At 37.7% G+C, this 23136-nt stretch overlaps 1 protein-coding gene across 1 annotated transcript in view; it reads left to right on the top strand.

Moving 5' to 3' along the window:
* LOC117517707 (T-cell surface glycoprotein CD3 zeta chain-like) overlaps positions 1-23136 on the top strand; it is a 36374-nt gene that overhangs the window by 6887 nt on the left and 6351 nt on the right. The window contains exons 2-4 of the mRNA XM_034178828.1: positions 14181-14278; positions 18156-18200; positions 19814-19879. Coding sequence (XP_034034719.1) covers positions 14181-14278; positions 18156-18200; positions 19814-19879 — 209 coding nt within the window. The remainder of the gene's footprint in view (positions 1-14180; positions 14279-18155; positions 18201-19813; positions 19880-23136) is intronic.

Here is a 23136-nt window from a genome sequence, read left to right on the forward strand (position 1 = left end):
ACAAGTTTATGTTGATATTTTGGACACTTTTCTTATCCCATCAATTGAAAGGATGTTTGGGGATGATGAAATCATTTTTCAAGATGATAATGCATCTTGCCATAGAGCAAAAACTGTGAAAACATTCCTTGCAAAAAGACACATAGGGTCAATGTCAATGAGCAGATCTGATTTGATGCAGGTGTTAATTTGGGGGATGAAAATTTACAGGGTGATTCCATAATTTTTTCCTCAGAATTGAGTGATTCCATATTTTTTTCCTCTGCTTGGTCTAAAAAAGTAACAGTTACTGACTGCCACAATCTTTTTTTCTTGATTTCTTATAGTGTTTCTTAAAGCCAGAAAGTTGCCATTTGAAATGCCTTTAGTTTTGTGTCATGTCTGTGATCTGCTTTTTTTCTACAAAATTAAACAACTGAATGAACATCCTCTGAGGCCGGTGATTCCATAATTTTTGCCAGGGGTTGTATACGCATGCACATACATAGAGGCCACTTGGCTTTTAAAATATAGATTGGTGTAAATATAAAGTAAATAACAGTTTTGAACAAGGATATAAAATTATTGCATGTACTTTAGCCTCTGTGTGTGTGTGTGTGTGTGTGTGTGTGTGTGTGTGTGTGTGTGTGTGTGTGTGTGTGTGTGTGTGTGTGTGTGTGTGTGTGTGTGTGTGTGTGTGTGTGTGTGTGTGTGTGTGTGTGTGTCAGCGTTTTGCTGACCACAGACGGTGAGCCACTCCATCTTCAGGAAGCAGCTGTGTGGTTTTAAGCTTTGACTCTAAATGAGCTTGGCTCTGGTTCAGCGTGGCAACCGTGTGACTGATGATGAGACACGTTTCGGTCTCAGTCACACGTTCCCTCAGTTACAGATCAAAAGTATTAGAAAACTCAGAATTCAAAACTGCAACTCAAGGCCACGACTGAAGCCTTTTCAAAAGTGTTTCTGCAGATTTGACATGAAACCAAGTTCAAATTGAATTTATTTAATACAATTCATTGCACATATACCACAGAATGTACATTAAAGGTACATGGATAGCACCATAAATTGCATAATTGTAGTTTTTCAGACGAGAAAAGCATCAACGAGATAAAAAGAGAGAGAGAGAGAGAGAAATGAGGTGTCCTGGATTTTCTTTCAGGTGTTCAGGAACAAACGACTTCCTGTGTAACCGCGTGAACAAACTGACGCTTTTTCTCTTTCTTTACACCAAAACACAGACACACATCATGCAATTACTGTATGATTGTTTTATTCATTTATTTTTTACAAATAATAAATATAATAACAGTAATAATAATGTATACAATAAAAAAATAAATAACGACTAAACGATTAGAGAACCACTAGTTTTGTAATTGTAATTTTAGATGTTTTTTTTTCCACCCTTGAAAACAGATTTTTATTTTTTTTTTTTTAAGATCTTAACAAGAGACTGTTTTTGCACTTTTCCCTGCTTTCATTTTGTGATTTTTAGATTAAAAACATGTGACATTCAGATGTGATAATCATATTTATTTAGTAGAAATTAGGCAACATGTGGGTTGTGTTGCTACTCCGTGTGAGCTGATAAGACTTACATTTACAGGAACTGAGCGCTTAATGACGTAATAGTCACATTTTTCCACATATGTAATCTAAATTTGAGTATTTCCAAGAAAGGTCAGCTCATCAAGTTACTAAGTTAATTCTTGAGATAATAAATCTATTTTTTCTTTTCGCAGTGTTACAATTTTTTTCCTCATGTATTTGTGAGATTCAGGTGCATATGTATTTAGACAGTGGCAACTTTTATAATTTGGCCTCTGGAAGAAGCCAGTTGACTCCAGAGCTCATATGAAGTTTGGTCCCAAGCCAATATTAATATATTAAGTGATATTTTTTGAATTAAAGTTAAAAGTCGGCACAAAAGTAATGTCGTTTCGTTTAAACTCCACTGTGGAGGTGAACAGATGCAAAATTACTATATATATCAATGTCCAAATACTTATGGACCTGTCTTTGTATTAATATTAATTCCAAAATTTGAGTTATCTTTTCCGAGGAGTTTGCAACTTTTACGGCTATAACAAGCAGTAAGAAGTGTTAAATAAGTGCAGTCAATCCAGTAGGAGCTGCCCCACTCGCAGGAACTTGGCGGCGCGATGACGGGCTCAAAATGTGCAATGCATGTTGGGAAAAGGACCAAAATGGAGTTGTCGCAAGTATTACAGAAAAAAAAACCTGGAGGAACAAATATTTTGATGTAAGAAATTTTCTTCTGGCACAGGTGGATGGTTTCACACAGAGAAAACACCAGCAAGTTCAGAAACTGTTTTTAATGACTCACTCAGGCAGAGGGCAGAGGTCAAAGGTCAGGAGATGGGAGAGGAGTCCTAAACTGGCCACAGTGTCCATGGGGGGGGGGGCCAGAGGAGGAGGACAGACACAGACAGGCACCATGACAACGTCTGGGGTAACTCCGTGAAATTGCTTGTGGGATCTTTCCGGGGCTGTAGGTGATTTTATCACCAGTGCACCACTGCAGAGGTGCAATGCATGATGGGAAGAGATCAGTGGGGATGTGGTCAACGTAAAATTGAGGGAGTGTGAAAAATGCTTGAATCAGGAAGTGGCTGACGGCGGTCAGCGGAGGGCGTTCAGTCACGATTAGAGCCTGACTGATATATCGGCCAGCCGATATTATCGGCCGATATAAGCCCTTTTCAAAGTACTCACTATCGGCCGAAATTTTGCCGATAGAATGCTGATAATTTCTCATAAACAGAACATTTACTGAAATAATGTTTGTGTCGGCAATGTAAAATGTCCTTGCACCGTTTGTCCAGTAAATGGAGCTCTGACTCCATTCACCTAAGAGCTGCTTACACCCCTGCTTAAGTGTGTTCATCACCGGCCTCCGTAGTTCACCGTCATACTGCATTGATAGGCTGACAAAAGCAAACAAGTAAGTTTATAAGGATTTTTTTGAACTTGAAAATTAAACTCTGTTATTCTAAGTTAATCAATATGAGGACAAAGCTTCAGCTTTTAGCTCATACCTTTTTTGTTAAGGGTCCAAAAAAAGAACATTTTATTCATTTAAAAAAATTATAATATCGTCTGATTTATCGGCTATCGGCAAATCAGCTGATTTATCGATTATCTGCATTTTTTTTCATCCAAATATCGTTATCGTCATCGGCCTCAAAAAATCCATATCGGTCGGGCTTTAGTCACTATGATTTCTACATGATACGATAACTGTTTGTCTCACCTGCGTTTTGCAGCTGTTCCAGGTGCGTTGGTGGCTTCCCTCACCTGTCTCCATTGCACACACAGACTCAGTTTTGAAGGTGGCCTGCACTCAACACACTAACCATGCCATCTAATCTTCTCCACGTGCTTTTTCATAGATTCATCCTGCTGACGTGCAACACTTGAAATCAGTTCTGACAAACGTATCGAGGCTTTCTGCTTTTCTGAAGGCAGAATATTCTAATCTGGTTTTATCGTTCTGTAGAACAACATTTTTGTTCACCTTGAAAGCAAAACCAGACCAGTGACCTCCAAGTCCTCTGGAACCCGTGTCCATGTTTAGTTTGGTTTCATTTGCTGCATTTGTAAAGCTAGGACATCTTACTACTCATCACTAATTGAACAAAATAAGAACCCCAGGTTTCTTTTCAGCACTGTAGCCAGGCTGACAAAGAGTCAGAGCTCTATTGAGCCAAGTATTCTTTTAACTTTAACTAGTAATGACTTCATGACTTTCTTTGCTAATAAAATTTTAACTATTAGAGAAAAAAATTACTCATAACCATCCCAAAGACGTATCGTTATCTTTGGCTGCTTTCAGTGATGCCGGTATTTGGTTAGATTCTTTCTCTCCGATTGTTCTGTCTGAGTTATTTTCATTAGTTACTTCCTCCAAACCATCAACATGTCTATTAGACCCCATTCCTACCAGGCTGCTCAAGGAAGCCCTACCATTAATTAATGCTTCGATCTTAAATATGATCAATCTGTCTTTATTAGTTGGCTATGTACCACAGGCTTTTAAGGTGGCAGTAATTAAACCATTACTTAAAAAGCCATCACTTGACCCAGCTATCTTAGCTAATTATAGGCCAATCTCCAACTTTCCTTTTCTCTCAAAAATTCTTGAAAGGGTAGTTGTAAAACAGCTAACTGATCATCTGCAGAGGAATGGTCTATTTGAAGAGTTTCAGTCAGGTTTTAGAATTCATCATAGTTCAGAAACAGCATTAGTGAAGGTTACAAATGATCTTCTTATGGCCTCAGACAGTGGACTCATCTCTGTGCTTGTTCTGTTAGACCTCAGTGCTGCTTTTGATACTGTTAACCATAAAATTTTATTACAGAGATTAGAGCATGCCATAGGTATTAAAGGCACTGTGCTGCGGTGGTTTGAATCATATTTATCTAATAGATTACAGTTTGTTCATGTAAATGGGGAATCATCTTCACAGACTAAGGTTAATTATGGAGTTCCACAAGGTTCTGTGCTAGGACCAATTTTATTCACTTTATACATGTTTCCCTTAGGCAGTATTATTAGACAGCATTGCTTAAATTTTCATTGTTACGCAGATGATACCCAGCTTTATCTATCCATGAAGCCAGAGGACACACACCAATTAGCTAAACTGCAGGATTGTCTTACAGACATAAAGACATGGATGACCTCTAATTTCCTGCTTTTAAACTCAGATAAAACTGAAGTTATTGTACTTGGCCCCACAAATCTTAGAAACATGGTGTCTAACCAGATCCTTACTCTGGATGGCATTACCCTGACCTCTAGTAATACTGTGAGAAATCTTGGAGTCATTTTTGATCAGGATATGTCATTCAATGCGCATATTAAACAAATATGTAGGACTGCTTTTTTGCATTTGCGCAATATCTCTAAAATTAGAAAGGTCTTGTCTCAGAGTGATGCTGAAAAACTAATTCATGCATTTATTTCCTCTAGGCTGGACTATTGTAATTCATTATTATCAGGTTGTCCTAAAAGTTCCCTGAAAAGACTTCAATTAATTCAAAATGCTGCAGCTAGAGTACTGACAGGGACTAGAAGGAGAGAGCATATCTCACCCATATTGGCCTCTCTTCATTGGCTTCCTGTTAATTCTAGAATAGAATTTAAAATTCTTCTTCTTACTTATAAGGTTTTGAATAATCAGGTCCCATCTTATCTTAGGGACCTCATAGTACCATATCACCCCAATAGAGCGCTTCGCTCTCAGACTGCAGGCTTACTTGTAGTTCCTAGGGTTTGTAAGAGTAGAATGGGAGGCAGAGCCTTCAGCTTTCAGGCTCCTCTCCTGTGGAACCAGCTCCCAATTCGGATCAGGGAGACAGACACCCTCTCTACTTTTAAGATTAGGCTTAAAACGTTCCTTTTTGCTAAAGCTTATAGTTAGGGCTGGATCAGGTGACCCTAAACCATCCCTCAGTTATGCTGCTATAGACTTAGACTGCTGGGGGGTTCCCATGATGCACTGAGTGTTTCTTTCTCTTTTTGCTCTGTATGCACCACTCTGCATTTAATCATTAGTGATTGATCTCTGCTCCCCTCCACAGCATGTCTTTTTCTTGGTTCTCTCCCTCAGCCCCAACCAGTCCCAGCAGAAGACTGCCCCTCCCTGAGCCTGGTTCTGCTGGAGGTTTCTTCCTGTTAAAAGGGAGTTTTTCCTTCCCACTGTTGCCAAGTGCTTGCTCACAGGGGGTCATTTTGACCGTTGGGGTTTTTCCGTAATTATTGTATGGCTTTGCCTTACAATATAAAGCGCCTTGGGGCAACTGTTGTGATTTGGCGCTATATAAATAAAATTGATTTGATTTGATTTGCTTCAGTTTTTTTACCCGTTTATGTTTTCGCCTGTTTGTTTGTGAACATCCTGGAAGCCACAATTTTTCATATATTGTTAATTTTTGCAGAGGATTCATATGCTGACAGGCAAGAACTGATTCAATTTTCAAGGTCATAGGTCAAAGTCAGGAAAAATCTTGGAAAAATCCCTATCATTTAACAATGATTGAATTTTCCAAAAATCATAACTCTGTCAAAAAAGATTGAATTTCTTTTATATTTAAGAGTCTTATTTAGGATGGTTTCCTTTATCGGCTGACAAAGTTTGATCCGTATGACAGATTTTGTGGTCATTTAAATTTAACATTGAAAACCCCATTTAATGTATATTTTACATTATGTCTTAATCAAACGTGCCACAATCACATTCATATTTGAAACTGAGGAGCAGACTGGCACTCACTATCACCTAACAAAGTTTGATCCAGATCTGATCCGGACTGTCGATTTTATGGACGTTTGAATTGTGATTCGGCGCTATATAAAAAATTTGATTGATTGATTGATTGAATTTAATATTGAAAAGCCCATTTGGTGTATATTTTGCATTATATCTCAATCACAATCTCAAGTGCCTCAGCCACTCTTCTTAATTTTTCTGTTATGGATTTAACTACACCATCAAAATTGGATGATGTTCCAATTTTATGCCTGTTTGTCTTCCAGTTATCAGTCGGAAACCAAGTGCCAAAAAGAAATGACAAATTGTGCATAGCAGAAATAACCAATGTTCTGTGAAAATGATCTGAAAAAGAATTCAGAAAGTGAAAAAGTTGAACAAAAAATTTCAATTCAAGTGCATGAACTAAATACATCCTCCTGACATTTGATCACATGACTTTTGACATTTGATCAAAAGTCACTTCTAACAAGATGTTGACCTTGAAAATTTTTTTCCAAGGTAAAAATTTGTGGAATTGGAAACTAGTGTTGGTGGAGATTTGCATTTTTTAAATTAACAGTAATAACTGTTAAAAAAACCTTTATATTTATTTATTTCAGTTTTTATTCTGGAAATTGTCGGCATTAAATGTCACATTTCATAAAACTTTCAGGCGCCTACTTTAATAACTTCACAAAGTGCTGATCTTCATAAAACAGCTTTGTTTCTGGTGCAGTTTCCAGTTGAACCTTTTAACCTGTTTAGTAGTTTCCATCAGTGATTACTCAGCACAATCACACAAACAACAGCCCAGTGGAAAACAGGCTGATGAATAATGCTGTCGAGCATAGATGTTGAACGCATTCATCCCTCACGTCCTCCTGAAACAAGCTCATGTCAGAGTGAAGTGACTTTTTTCCAGCTGCCTCAGACTTCCAGTACATGTTGACATGAAATCACCAGTTCACATTTCAGCTCTGGGAGTCACTTTAAATAACAATGTGTACATTTGATATCTTTGGGGGGGAAATAAGTAAAAAAAAAATCAGTTTAAAAAAAAAAATCTGAGTCTTTAATTAGCTGTTGGAAGGCGCTGGATGAGTAACATTATTTAGCTCAGTATAATCTGATCCCACTGACCGGACATTTTACACAAAGTTACTTCTTGATGACTGCTGGGATCCAACACCCTACCCGACAAGTTACTTTTTTAGTTGCAGTTACTTTAAGCAGTTACTTCATTAGCAGCTTTATGCAACTGATCCTCATCCCAGTCGCTTCACACTCGGCCTCATACCTGCCCAGTGTACACTGCCGAACAGAATGACATCATCTGCAAAAAGCAGAAAAGTATTCAACTCTTTTAAAATATAAAAGCTGCAAAAGTAAATAAAGTGTGCAGTTAGCTGTCAAGCAAAGCTGGATCAATAAGAACGTTTAGCTGCAGTCATTCATATTTACCTCCGCCAAGGAGGTTATGTTTTCAGTTGCGTCCGTTTGTTGGTTGGTTGGTTAGCAAGATTACTCAAAAAATCCTCGACAGATTTCAATGACATTTTTACCAGGGGTGTATCTCGGCCTAACTTAGACGTCATTAAATTTTGGTAATGATCCAGAACACGATCCGGATCCAGTATTTTTTTAAGGATTCTTTATCATTGCAGGATAGGACCAATTTCAACATTTTTGCATCTAACTTCATGAAGAGGGGTTACAAAGGCTGAACAAAAATTAAGTTAAAACAAAACAATAATTTAGCATTTGTTTCTCCTCAATGAATAAACTTATTAGAAATTTAAAAAAAAAACTTGTGTAGTTCATGCAGTTTCTCTTTATAAATACATTTGCTGAAGATCTAAGGGTTTAACCACTGAATCTGAAACATGACGGTAGATGCGTGAAATGACGTGGAATAAGTCTCTTAAGCCAAAGGGTATTCCATGTGACGTCAGTGACCCTATGGCCTTGGCAGAGGTTTGCGATCTCCGAGTGCTTCTAGTTGTTTGTACAATCCCAACCTCTATATTCCAACTTACTGACCCAACATTTTACGTAAAGCCACTTTTTGTAATGTTCATACGTAAACAATGTTTAAAAAAAAAAAAAAAAACCTCAGTTTAACAGGTAAAAATGCTACAAAACAAATGATTCAATTACCCATCTGATGGAGTTGGATAAGTAACAACAGTTAGCGACAAACACTTGTTTTAGTGTGTACAACCCAAACTTGTGTGTGACATACCAACCTAACATTTTACACAAAACAGCTTTGATATAACTATTAAATTTTAAAAGTTTAAAAAAAAAAACTCAATTTAAAAGGCATCTGGTTCACCATCTGGTTTAGCTCGATAAGTCCTGTCATTTAAATACAGATGTTGTTATTTGTCGATGCAAGCCAAACCCATCCGTTGCAACGTACCAACCAGACTTTCAACAAATCCACTTTTGTGAAAGAATTAATTGATTGTTGGTTCTCGATTCCACATGACAATTTAGCTTGTACAAGCTTTTATGGTCTTTCAAGCAGATGATGTATTCTACTAATGCACAGGTGTTCATCGGGTCATGTCAAGACCTGATTCACTTGATAATTTTATGAACTTGCTGTACCCTGTCATCAGAATGTTACATATTTATGTATGTGTCACGCAACACAAATAACACAGCTCCGAGGTTCCAGCCCCGCCCACTTCAAATATTTTTCCATCATTTGAATTGCTCGTCTCTAATCTGCATCTTTAACAAAATGTTCAACATTGAATGAATACAGCCGAATATGAGCACAAAAATAAAATACAGCCGTTTGTTTTTTAACCAACTAATTGTTCAATATATTATTCATATTAATAATATCATACAAATTATAATTAATTACCAAATGTTTAATATGTCATTAATAAATATGTTAAACTTATGAGAAATTCTTAAGATATTTCTATGCAAATTTAATAAAAATATGAGCTGCAATTTTGCAAAAACTTATTAATTTAATTGTTTGGAAAATAACTGAATATCCAATATTTCTGCTTACAATTAGCATATTTATAAGGAATATATATATATATATATATATATATATATATATATATATATATATATATATATATATATATATATATATATAATATTCTTTATGAAATAAACATGAATGCAAATACTTTAAATGTTGGCTTCTTAAATGGTGTTAAAGCACGTTAAAGCTGTGTGAAACAATGAAGAAGCGAACGGCACGCTGAACGGCATGAAGCCCATTTTTTTTTTATAAAACTTTCCGATGAAAGCATGTTTTATGTTGACTGTGTTGATGAGATTAGCGATCACTCAGTGACCACCCACTCATAATGCTTCCTTCCTTCTGCAAATATTATCAGAACGTTTCTGGTTTTATCTGAGCAAAGGTACCCTGTAGCCTGATAAGTGAAATCACCAGCAACTTGTGGTTATGCTCTTTTGAATTCATGTCTTTTTTTTAAACATGCATTGAAATGATTGTCCAGATATATTATATTTGCAATGAATAAAAACTCAGTCTGGAGATGCTGAAACAAGTGTCTTCATTTTTAACTGATAAATTATTATTTATTTTTAAAATGGAAAATACAGCACTGTCTGCACATGATTACTGCAAGACCAGAAATTGGGGTTTGTGTTTTTCTGTGTGTGTACTTACTTCACTACTGTAGTTAAGTACGTTTTGACTTTGTACTTGAGTTTTTTTTTTTTTTTTAATTGAGCTTACTTTCACATTTACTTCACTACATTTCCAACCTTAATTGCATACTTCCACTCCGATACATTTTCTATTCGCCATGCCGTTACTCATTACAAAAAACAAAACAAAAACAAAACACACACACGTAAAAAAGTCGTATTTTCACCCAGAGACAACTAGTGACTGCAATGAAGTCAGGCTGATTTGTCATGAGGCATGTCCGGTCTGCTTTTTTGCAGTTGCACACTTGGGGGGTGTTTGTCAGGACGATTTCATTGATTACAGACCTGCAGCGGGTCTGTAATCAACTTTTCTGCAGCGCGGCTTTGCTTTGAACCTTGAACCAATTGAAGCAGTGATTCGCAGGTCGAAGCAGTGCTTTGATCTACGATTCGTGGATTGATTGTTTTATTTCGCTTTAAACTCATTTTTTCCCGCTAAAACCCTGAAGAGCATATGTCTGTGAGTAATATTTAATATTTTTATGTTAAACCGGCCTGTTATGGTCTTCTGAAACAGTTGATAGATGTATTTTAGAACTTAAACACGGGACCGATGCTAACGCGTTAGCACCTCTATGGCGTTTTCAGTGTTAAAGTTAGCATTAAGCTGTTCGCATCAGCACGTTTGTGTTGATTTGTTTTCTGTATAATTAATGGCTCAGCGTTTGTTGTCATAAAAGAATCAAATTGTAATTTTTTAATTTATTTTTATTCATATATTAATAATAGCAACAACAATAATAGACAATAATAGTCAGTAATAATAGACTAATAATGTTACAATACAATTTTAGAGAAAGAGACAAAAAGAACCTAATGAAACAAAACACAACAGAAAAGATAAAACCATGTAACAATGAAAATAAATAAATACATATAGAAATAAATGTTTCCTGTGAACACCTAGTGAGTAGCCTTCTCTCGTTTAGGTTTTGAACCTTGTTTCTGAAGTGTTTTTGTGTGATGTGCACAATTTTCAGTATTTTGACTAATACTACCAGTCATTTACAAGCCTAGATAAACTTTTATTAAAAAATAATCAGTCTGTTTTTGATTATTAACATTTACTTGTACTTTCAGTACTTGAGTACATTTAGTTGTACATTACTTGTCATACTTAAGTACAATAAATACTAGATACTTTAAGACTTTTACTTAACTTGAACTTCTACCAAAGTCATTTTTTATACAACGGGGGGGTGTTTGTGTGTGCCTCATGCTCATGCTTGGGTCCTCTATTCTGGACAGAGACCAATGATATTGTGCCTTGTACTTTCCACATCTGCTCCAGTTGCTCCTTCAGCCCTGGGTACGTCTTGATTTTCTTATGCTCCTTCTTTCTGATGTTGCTGTCAGCTGGGATGAGATTCTTCTTCTCCTTGTCAACCACTACAATGCCTGATTGGTTGACCAGCAGCTGCCTGTCTGTCTGGAATTTGAAGTCCCACAGAACCTGAGCCCTGCCCTTCTCAACCACCTTTGGTGGCATCTCCCATTGGGACTTGGAGACTTCTGATCCGTGTGAGGCACAGGTGTTCGTGTACACAATTTCTGACACTTGGTTGTGCCTCTCAGTGTGTTGTCCCAGCTTGCATCTTGCTTCCTGCTACTATGTCCTGGACTGTCTCTGGGGCACATTTGCACAGCCTGTAACTATGGTCCTATTGGCTGTCTTAGACCCCTGCCTCTTTGGATCTGGTGCTTTGGTCCTGTTCTTGTGCTGCTATGTTCAGAGCCTCTGTGCTGTCCTTTAGTCCAGCTTTTTCCAGCTGCTGGTAGGACTTCTTGATGTCAGGTACTTCTTCTATCTGTCGATGGTACGTATACATCATGGAGAGGCTTGGTCTTCCATGAAACCTTCTCCTCTTGTTCTTTATCACCTCTTGCCACAGGTGATGTCAGGTGGCCATCTTTCTGATGTACTCATGAATGTTCCTCATTTCATTCTGCATCGTGGCTGTGACATTCACTAATCCTCATCCTCCTCTTTCTGTTGCTTGGAGGTGCTGGACTATGGGTGGTAACCCCAGTGCTTGTCTTGACATCCAACACGAGGTCCACAGGATAGACCTCCAATGTTACCCAAGTCAGCCTCAGAACATAAACAGGCATAAAGCTAAAGCCATACCAGCTCAGACGATGCCCGAGTTAACGGGCGGCATCAGATGTTGGGGAAGCGAGACATAGTGATGACAACTGGACGTCTGGAACAAGATGTCAGGGAGATGCAGTCTGGGACATCTCTGCAGGTCTTGTGATAACCTTCTTATCACGTTTGAATAATGTTTGTGGAGAGTATGAAGAGTTTGCATGAATGTGACCTGGTTTTTCTGTGGCGGTGATGTGCGGCACACTTAGCGCTCGAGTTCTTCTCTGCGTGTGCACGTGCATGCACACGCACAGCTGGAGGTTTCAGTGAGCACTGAGGAAACCGCTGAGACACATTTCACACGTGACATGAAAACAAAACCTTATGAACAAACTGGTGTGGCTCAAAAATTTATAGTGTGAAAACCAGACAAATGGATTTAACGTAATAAAAAAAAAAATCACAATTTGTACACAAAGAAAAAAAATTTTTTTCCTCCAATCAATTAGATATTTATGTTTTTATTAATCATACATTCCTGCGGAAGCAGTCAATATTTGATAATATATATTTCAGGATGCATTTTAAACTAGAAGCACTCAGAGAGTGCAAACCTCCGCCAAGGCCATGGGGTCACTGACGCCATAACATCTACACGCCGTGGAATCATTGAACCTAAAAAAGTCTAACAATGATGTTTGCTAGTAAAAAAAAAAAAGTTTCATTTGCTGTGACTGGATAGCATGTATCCTTAGCGCTTGGCATCACAGTTTATTGCAACTTGCACCTTTCCCAGAAGCTACTGTCATCTGAGCACTGATATTGATATTGCATGTGCTTAAAGACAAAAACAAATAAGAGACAAAATTCAATTTATTATTCAACTAAACTGCAAATATATTATTTTTTTAACATTTATGAAACACTTCTCTAAATAAATAACAGTAAATTCTGAAATAGAACTATTTTTTAAGTGTTGCATCTGCTACACAAGGCCATAGGGTCACTGACCCTAAAGAGATTCCCTCCTTGGCACAGTGATCTATTCAACAATTCAGTGTTACAACCAAAACTATGATACATACACTTTTCTTTCCTTTATATTTGACATCCTTGACCATGAAAACATACCACTAGAACTTGGAATCACTTTTATGTCTTTATTAGTTCAAAAGTTATTGTATAAAAATGATTTTTTGGTAATGGCGGTTTTCTTCTGGATCTAGCTCCATAACATTTGAAGCTACATCAAATCTGATGACACCTTACTGAATCAGTACATATTCAGCTACAATTTGGTGTTAGTTGTGCATCTCTAGCTTCATTTGTCACCTCACACTAACACATTTTCTAGTTTCCCTATATTTTTGCATATTCTGGATCACCAGATCTGGAATCCGGATCCGATCATCACCAAACTTTGTTGTTTGATAGAACATTTGACTATGTTACACCCTAATTTTTTTCAAGCCTTTCTGCCTTGTTTTTGTGGAGTTACAAACTAGAATGTCAAAATTCCCCCTATCCCGCAATGGTGAAGAATCCTTTAAAAAATTCCTGGATCCGGACCGTGATCCGGATCACCACTAAAATTTAATCACTTGTTCCTCTTGTCATTTCCAACCACTCCACAAAATTTCATCAAAATCTGTTCAAACCTTTTTGAGTTATCCTGCTGAAAACAGACAGACAGACAGACAGACAGACAGACAGACAAACTTGACTGAAAACATAACCTCCTTGGTGGAGGTAACAAAGTGTGAGCATGCTTAATTGAACAGCTATTGGATTAAATTATCGCAGCCCTTTATAAATAATAAAGGGCACACACACATTTTTCGATCTCCAGTAAAGCAAGACAATCTAGAAAATTATATTTGAAAAAATTCCCTTGTTTTCTATGTTCCTGGTTTTACTGTTCAACATCAAAGGCTTTTTTTAATGGACACATCTTATTGTGCATGTGTGCGTGCGTGCGTGTGTGTGTGTTTAAACTCTTTAGTCCTCAAAAAATTAAATATGTGATGGAAATGTCATTAGCAGCTCTGGTAGTTTTGTATTGTGCTGAATGTTATGGTGTTGTTCTGCTGACCTGTGACCTCTGACTCCTGTAGAGGCTATGATGGTATATGACCCTCAGATGTGCTTCATCCTGGACGGGGTCCTGGGTCTGTATGGCCTCATCGTCACCGGCATGTTCATCAAGGAGCGGGTCAGTCCCACCCAGCAGACTCTATATGCAAATTAATGTATTTATTTATTTTTTTGTCTTTGAAAATATACCATCAGATTTGACTCTGAGTGACCTTGAAGGTCAGACTTAAGGTCATTGATATTTTTCATATACATATTGTGGCTACAGGGTGTCAGACACACCCATAGTTACTATTCGACATGAATCGGAAATCATATGTTTGTTTTAAAAAACATGTCATTGCATTTTATTTTGAAGGTCACAATGAAGGCCATTCAAACTCTTTGAGTATAGTGGCTAAACTGTGCCAGGCACACCCATAATTACTATTAGAAATTAATGAGAAACCACACGTAGGTTTATCATATGCATTGTCTAATTTGACCTCGAGTGACCTTGACCATATTCAAGATCAGACCCAGTGTGGCAGACCGAACGGTCTCCCTAAAAATCGGTCTCGTTGATGACATGGTTCACGGATTATCACCTCGTTTCTGCTTCAAACTGCCTCCGGTCATCATCTACAGTAGTGTTCAGAATAATAGTAGTGCTATGTGACTAAAAAGATTAATCCAGGTTTTGAGTATATTTCTTATTGTTACATGGGAAACAAGGTACCAGTAGATTCAGTAGATTCTCACAAATCCAACAAGACCAAGCATTCATGATATGCGCACTGTTAAGGCTATGAAATTGGGCTTTTAGAAAAAAAAAACTAGAAAAGGGGGTGTTCACAATAACAGTAGCATCTGCTGTTGACGCTACAAACTCAATACTACAACCCCTGGCAAAAATTATGGAATCACCGGCCTCGGAGGATGTTCATTCAGTTGTTTAATTTTGTTGAAAAAAAGCAGATCACAGACATGACACAAAACTAAAGTCATTTCAAATGACAACTTTCTGGCTTTAAGAAACACTATAAGAAATCAAGAAAAAAACATTGTGGCAGTCAGTAACGGTTACTTTTTTAGACCAAGCAGAGGAAAAAAATATGGAATCACTCAATTCTGAGGAATAAATTATGGAATCACCCTGTAAATTTTCATCCTCCAAACTAACACCTGCATCAAATCAGATCTACTCGTTGACATTGACCCTATGTGTCTTTTTACAAGGAATGTTTTCACAGTTTTTGCTCTACGGCAAGATGCATTATCATCTTGAAACATCCCCAAACATCCTTTCAATTGTCCAAAATATCAACGTAAACTTGTGCATTTATTGATGATGTAATGACAGCCATCTCCCCAGTGCCTTTACCTTACATGCAGCCCCATATCATCAATGACTGTGGAAATTTACATGTTCTCTTCAGGCAGTCATCATTATAAATCTCATTGGAACGGCACCAAACAAAAGTTCCAGCATCATCACCTTGCCCAATGCAGATTCGAGATTCATCACTGAATATGACTTTCATCCAGTCATCCACAGTCCACGATTGCTTTTCCTTAGCCCATTGTAACCTTGTTTTTTTTTTCTGTTTAGGTGTTAATGATGGCTTTCGTTTAGCTTTTCTGTATGTAAATCCCATGTCCTTTAGGCGGTTTCTTACAGTTCGGTCACAGACGTTGACTCCAGTTTCCTCCCATTCGTTCCTCATTTGTTTTGTTGTGCATTTTTCGATTTTTGAGACATATTGTTTTAAGTTTTCTGTCTTGACGCTTTGATGTCTTCCTTGGTCTACCAGTATGTTTGCCTTTAACAACCTTCCCATGTTGTTTGTATTTGGTCCAGAGTTTAGACACAGCTGACTGTGAATAACCAACATCTTTTGCAACGTTGCGTGATGATTTACTCTTTTTTAAGAGTTTGATAATCCTCTCCTTTGTTTCAATTGACATCTCTCGTGTTGGAGCCATGATTCATGTCAGTCCACTTGGTGCAACAGCTCTCCAAGGTGTGTTCACTCCTTTTTAGATGCAGACTAACGAGCAGATCTGATTTGATGCAGGTGTTAGTTTTGGGGATGAAAATTTACAGGGTGATTCCATAATTTTTTCCTCAGAATTGAGTGATTCCATATTTTTTTCCTCTGCTTGGTCTAAAAAAGTAACCGTTACTGACTGCCACAATCTTTTTTTCTTGATTTCTTATAGTGTTTCTTAAAGCCAGAAAGTTGCCATTTGAAATGACTTTAGTTTTGTGTCATGTCTGTGATCTGCTTTTTTTTCTACAAAATTAAACAACTGAATGAACATCCTCCAAGGCTGGTGATTCCATAATTTTTTGACAGGGGTTGTATTATGTTCAAACTGCTTTTTTAGCAATCCTGTGAATCACTAAACAAGTATTTAGTTGTATAACCACAGTTTTTCATGATTTCTTCACATCTGCGAGGCATTAATTTTGTTGGTTTGGAACCAAGATTTTGCTGGTTTACTAGTGTGCTTGGGGTCATTGTCTTGTTGAAACACCCATTTCAAGGGCATGTCCTCTTCAGCATAAGGCAACATGACCTCTTCAAGTATTTTGACATATCCAAACTGATCCATGATACCTGGTATGTGATATATAGGCCCAACACCATAGTAGGAGAAACATGCCCATATCATGATGCTTGCACCACCATGCTTCAGTGTCTTCACTGTGAACTGTGGCTTGAATTCAGAGTTTGGGGGTCGTCTCACAAACTGTCTGCGGCCCTTGGACCCAAAAAGAACAATTTTACTCTCATCAGTCCACAAAATATTGTTGTTTAACAGAGGGACTTTGCGGGGGATTCTTGCAAATAAATTAGCTTCACACAGGCGTCTTCTGTCACAGCACTTACAGGTAACTCCAGACTGTCTTTGATCATCCTGGAGCTGATCAATGGGTGAGCCTTTACATTCTGGTTATTCTTCTATCCATTTTGATGGTTGTTTTCCGTTTTCTTCCACGCGTCTCTGTTTGTTTGTTTTTTTGTTGTTTGTTTTTTTTGTTTTTTTTTGTCCATTGCATTGGAGATCATTGTAGATGAACAGCCTATAATTTTTTGCACCTGTGTATATGTTTTCCCCTCTCCAATCAACTTTTTAATCAAACTACGCTGTTCTTCTGAACAATGTCTTGAACGTCCCATTTTCCTCAGGCTTTCAAAGAGAAAAACATGTTCAACAGGTGCTGGCTTCATCCTTAAATAGGGGACACCTGATTCACACCTGTTTGTTCCACAAAATTGATGAACTCACTGACTGAATGCCACACTACTATTACTGTGAACACCCCCTTTTCTACTTTTTTTTTTACTAATAGCCCAATTTCATAGCCTTAAGAGTGTGCATATCATGAATGCTTGGTCTTGTTGGATTTGTGAGAATCTACTGAATCTACTGGTACCTTGTTTCCCATCTAACAATAAGAAATATACTCAAAACCTGGATTAATCTTTTTAGTCACATTATTCTGAACACTACTGTATCTCAGCGACAGATATCTGAAGCTTTTGTAGAACGATCATGAATTCAGCATTATTTCATTATAAAAGGCAGCAAAAGCGATCAGAGCGCTGAGGCTAAACGAGCTGCTTGCTGATGCGTTCACTGCGCGTCGGACATTTCGATTTCGCCTCGTTTCTGCTTAAAACTGACTTTAGAATGATTTAAGAGGGTTTACCTTTATCATCTGATGGTTAATAATCACATTAAGCCATTTTATTGCTTTGGGTGAAGAGACTCCATCTCAGACGTGCTGCTGTGGTCCGAAATGACGCATGCACAGATGCAAAAGGCGGACCGATTTTTAGGGGAAGACCGTTCGGTCTGCGACACCGGGTTTCTGTAATGATTTGGAATATACTTTAGCTACTGATACAGCGTGTCTATGGTGGCCTTTACACTACTAAAGTGTCACCAGTTAATTTACGGTCGTTTTCTGATCTTCCTGATTTGTTTTTATTTTCATTCTGTAGTTTTTCACAACCAAACTGAAGGGGGCGGAGGAGAGCACCTACGCTGTGAGTCATCAAACATAAATCACTGGTTGTCTTCATGTCCATCACATGGAACCTTTGGATGTTGTGTTTCCTCGAATCGTCGGGGGAGAGAACAGGGAAAACCCCAAACTGTGACTGCCAAATCAAGCACAGCCTGTTTACTGATCTCCTCCTATGATTTTGTTTTTCCACCTTCTACTGACGTTACCAAAGCTTAATTTCTGGTATCATGTGTGTCACCACAACTACAGCATTTTTTTTTTATGTTTTTTTTTTTCTTTTTCAGATAGAGTCATAGTTCCATAATGTGAAGTGACAAATACTGAGCCAACTACAGTTAGAAACATGTAAAAAACAAATTCCATATTGAAAAAGTGAAAAAAATAAAAGCATCAAAACAAAAAACAGACAATAGCATAAGCGATGCTAAATAATAATAATCATAACAAATAAATATGGTTATAGCGGCAGATATTGGTGGCAAAACAACATTAAGCAAAAACAACGAGATGTTTTAGCTACTGTGCTGATGAACGGCATACTTACTGCGGTGGCTCACCAAGGCAGCTAGCTTGGCTCGCTAGCTTGTAGCTAACTTTAAAAAGTGATACTGTCAAGTTTGTTTTGAGCAAATAAATAACATGATCTCATTCAGACACATCAAATACTGTAGCAACGCTTTGTCAAAGTGTCGCTGCGCTAACGCATATGCTGCCCTCCGCATTAGCAGTGCAATGCATGTGAAACTAGCATTTATCAGAAAACCTTAAATAACTTTCTCATTTTACTGCCATTAAAATTGTGGTTAGGTTAGTCACAGTCACGGGAATCATACAGTGATTTCTGACGGTGAAGAAAATCATTTCCTTCCATAATCATTGTGATTCAAAGGGCTTTGACAAAATGTTGTGATTTGATGGCTTGAGGAATACAAACAGGCTGCGTTGATGAATGCATTTGGAATATATACCATATACCATATATACTCAGGCTACATGACAGCATTCACCAATTATGATTAAATATAAAAATTTTAGGAGGACCTCTCGGGAACATGTTTCTTAGTATTTTCCCAATAAATGCTCCAAGGAAGGACAAATAATTTAACAGATTATAGCCACATTTATTAGCCATAATCATAATAAAGTATATTGTATTTATCAACTCGTACAGTATTTCAGAAATACCATGACTCCGGAAACCTACTAAAATAGTCAGCTATTGCTATCTGAGAGATTTAGTATACTTATTTAATTTAAATTAATACATTTGCACAAAAAAGTATTTTTATTTTGTGGAATTGTGGCTCAATTAGAGTGACTTTATCCACAGGGACTACATTAATCAGTCACCTATTTTGTTAAGCTCTACTCATTAGATAGCATCAAGACATTACGCAGTTTGTATCAATAATTCACTGTAGCATTCGTTACTTGTTTATGACAATTAGCTTTGTACTAGCACAGTTCTTGAGGAGGGATTTCTATATCACCCATTTCTAGCCTCACCCTTTCTGCTCGAATATATGAAGAAAAAAAAATTAGCAGCAGCACGGCTAACATCAAAGGTGATCGCTGAGAGGGGGCGGGGCTACAGGTCTGTATTGCATCATCTTGTGTTTTGTGTGTGTTTAGGATCTGAAAGGACAGGACACTGAAGGTTACACACGGCTGATGACCAGAGACGTTGAAAGAGGACGGGTGAGTACTGAGACGCCGGTGTGCGACTTCACAACTGAATGTGTTTCAAACTAACGGCGCCTGTTGCCAACCTCTATGAACCAGGGCCAGTTCCACAGCTTTGGTTTTTGGGGGGCAGAGCATGGTTATTTAGGAGAGAAATGTGCAAATAGCCTATACATTTAAATACAATTCTAGCACTTATTTCACATATATAATACATGACAGATTGAACAAACCATTATTATTTTATTAAAAAAAAAAAAAGAAGCATAAATTACCTTTCTGAAACACAGAAATTAAAATGAAAACCTACAGTCAGAACAATAGAGAAACTCCACAACTACTAACAAATAGCACAGTCAGGATATACTCTGTTCACCTGTAGGTGGTGCTATTCTCCTTCAATATTATAGAATGTTCAACTGTGTTCCTCCCATTTATTCATTACTTAATTTCACCAGGTTCTGGTTAATGGATAGAGTTGTTTAACAAGAACACAAACTATTTTTAATCATGACACATTAAAACAAGTGGAACAATATTTTTTTATTTTTTTATTTTTAAAAATGAACTATATGTTGCAGGGGTTTTGTTTTTAATTTTTTAATTTTTTTTTTTTTTAAGTTTGGGAGGACCTGCTACTTATACTCAGATGCAACCTATATGTACTAAAGAATCATGCTTTTGCTATTCATAATAATAATAGTAGTTATAGTAACTATTTATACAATTTGCTTATACGATATACATACACAATATATATATATATATATATATATATATATATATATATATATATATATATATATATATATATATATATATATTTAACTATTATACATCTGGAGTTGGTCCCCGGGCGACAGACTGTGGCAGTCCACTGCCCCTAGTGGTTGGATTGTGTGTAACTGTAATTAGGATGGGTTAAATGCAGAGGACAAATTTTGTTGTATGTATGTATGTACGAGGTCTATTAGAAAAGTATCCGACCTTATTATTTTTTTCAAATACCATATGGATTTGAATCACGTGTGATTACATCAAACATGCTTGAACCCTCGTGGGCATGCAAGAGTTTTTTCACGCCTGTCGGTTACGTCATTCGCCTGTGGGCAGTCTTTGAGTGAGGAGTCGCCCACCCTCTCGTCGATTTTTTTCATTGTTTAGGAATGGCTCAGAGACTGCTGCTTTGTTTGATTAAAATTTTTTCAAAACTGTAAGGCACAACTGAGTGGACACCATTCGATAAATCCAGAAACGCCGCCACCTTCTCTGGGCCCGAGTTCATTTGAAATGGACAGACGCAAAGTGGAAAAGTGTGCTGTGGTCTGATGAGTCCACATTTCAAATTGTTTTTGGAAATCATGGATGTTGTGTCCTCTGGACAAAAGAGGAAAAAGACCATCCAGATTGTTAGCAGCATCTGTGATGGTATGGGGGTGTGTTAGTGCCCATGACATGGGCAACTTACACATCTGTGATGGCAGCATCAATGCTGAAAGGTACATCCAGGTTTTGGAGCAACACATGCTGCCATCCAAGCAACGTCTTTTTCAGGGACGTCCCTGCTTATTTCAGCAAGACAATGCCAAGCCACATTCTGCACGTGTTACAACAGCGTGGCTTCGTAGTAAAAGAGTGCAGGTACTAGACTGGCCTGCCTGCAGTCCAGACCTGTCACCCAATGAAAATGTGTGGCGCATTATGAAGTGCAAAATACGACAACAGAGACCCCGGACTGTTGAACAACTGAAGTCGTACATCAAGCAAGAATGGGAAAGAATTCCACCTACAAAGCTTCAACAATTAGTGCCCTCAGTTCCTAAATGCTTATTGAGTGTTGTTAGAAGGAAAGGTGATGTAACACAGTGGTAAACATACCACTGTCCCAGCTTTTTTGAAACGTGTTGCAGGCATCCATTTCAAAATGAGCAAATATTTGCACAAAAACAATAAAGTTTATTAGTTTCAACTAGAGCCCGACCAATATGGATTTTTTTTTGAGGCCGATGCCGATAACGATATTTGGATGAAAAAAATTACAATAATTGATAAATCAGCTGATTTGCCAACAGCCGATAAATCAGCCGATATTATTTATTTAATTTTTTTTTAAATGAATAAAATGTTCTTTTTTGGACCCTTAACAGAAAAGGTATGAGCTAAAAACTGAAGCTTTGTCCTCATATTGATTAACATTATAACAGAGAAGAATTTTCAAGTTCAAAAAATGCAATCAAGAATTAAACCTTTGTGAAATTAGCAAATATATATCTTTAAAAAGAGTTGTGAAATACATCTGATCTTGTACTTCTTGTTGCTGCAACTTAGATATAGGTTCAGGATAAGGATATAGATCCTTATAAACTTACTTGTATGCTTTTGTTAGCCGATCAGTGCAGTGTGACGGCGAACTACGGGGGCCGGTGATGAACACATTTAAGCAGGGGTGTAAGCAGCTCTCAGTTGAATGGAGTCAGAGCTCCATCTACTGGACAAACGGTGCAAGGACATTTTACATTTGATTTGATTTCATTGTTTATTTAGTCCCCATGGGGGCAATTCAGGTGCAGTCAGTAGTAAAAATTGCATTCATAAAAACACATCATACAAGTTCATAAAAACACAGCAGAATAAATATACAAAACAAAAACCAAGAAATAAGGTGCAAGTCAGTGTAGACTTAAGTGCAACAGTGAGTCCTTAGGTGTTATTTAGGAGAGCAATGGCTGTGGGAATAATAGATACATCTGCAGCAGTCACAAACAGTTGAGGGAATTCCCTCGGGAGGTGGAACGGGTGCAGAGACACTGACAGGAGTTCGATGTCCTCCGTACACACAGACTCCCTCACAATTTCGGTCTTGCACCAATTTTGGTTCACGTACAGGCATACTCCACCCCCGAGTGACTTACCGGTCACTTGGGAGTCCCGATCGAGTCTGAGTGGCTGTCCAAACTCAGCTAAGTCCAGCTCCGAGTTTACATCCTGGTTCTTTAGCCACGTTTCTGTGAGCGCGATGAGGCAAGAGTTTTTATATTCCTCCAAGAAGTGCACATTGGCTCGTAGCTCGTCGATTTTACTCCGTAAGGACTGGGAATTAGAAAGCATTATCGTAGGAAGGGGAATCCGACGCATCCCCTCTCTTCTTAGCCGCTGGCGAACTCCACCACGTCTTCCCCTTTTCTTTGGAAGAAGCATTTTATGCCACCCAAAAGCTTCTCTAACTTCTACCCTGGATCTAAGCATTTCATTCTGGAAAACCACTGATGGAT

Source organism: Thalassophryne amazonica, chromosome 1, assembly GCF_902500255.1.
Source record: "Thalassophryne amazonica chromosome 1, fThaAma1.1, whole genome shotgun sequence".
NCBI classification, from domain to species: domain Eukaryota; kingdom Metazoa; phylum Chordata; class Actinopteri; order Batrachoidiformes; family Batrachoididae; genus Thalassophryne; species Thalassophryne amazonica.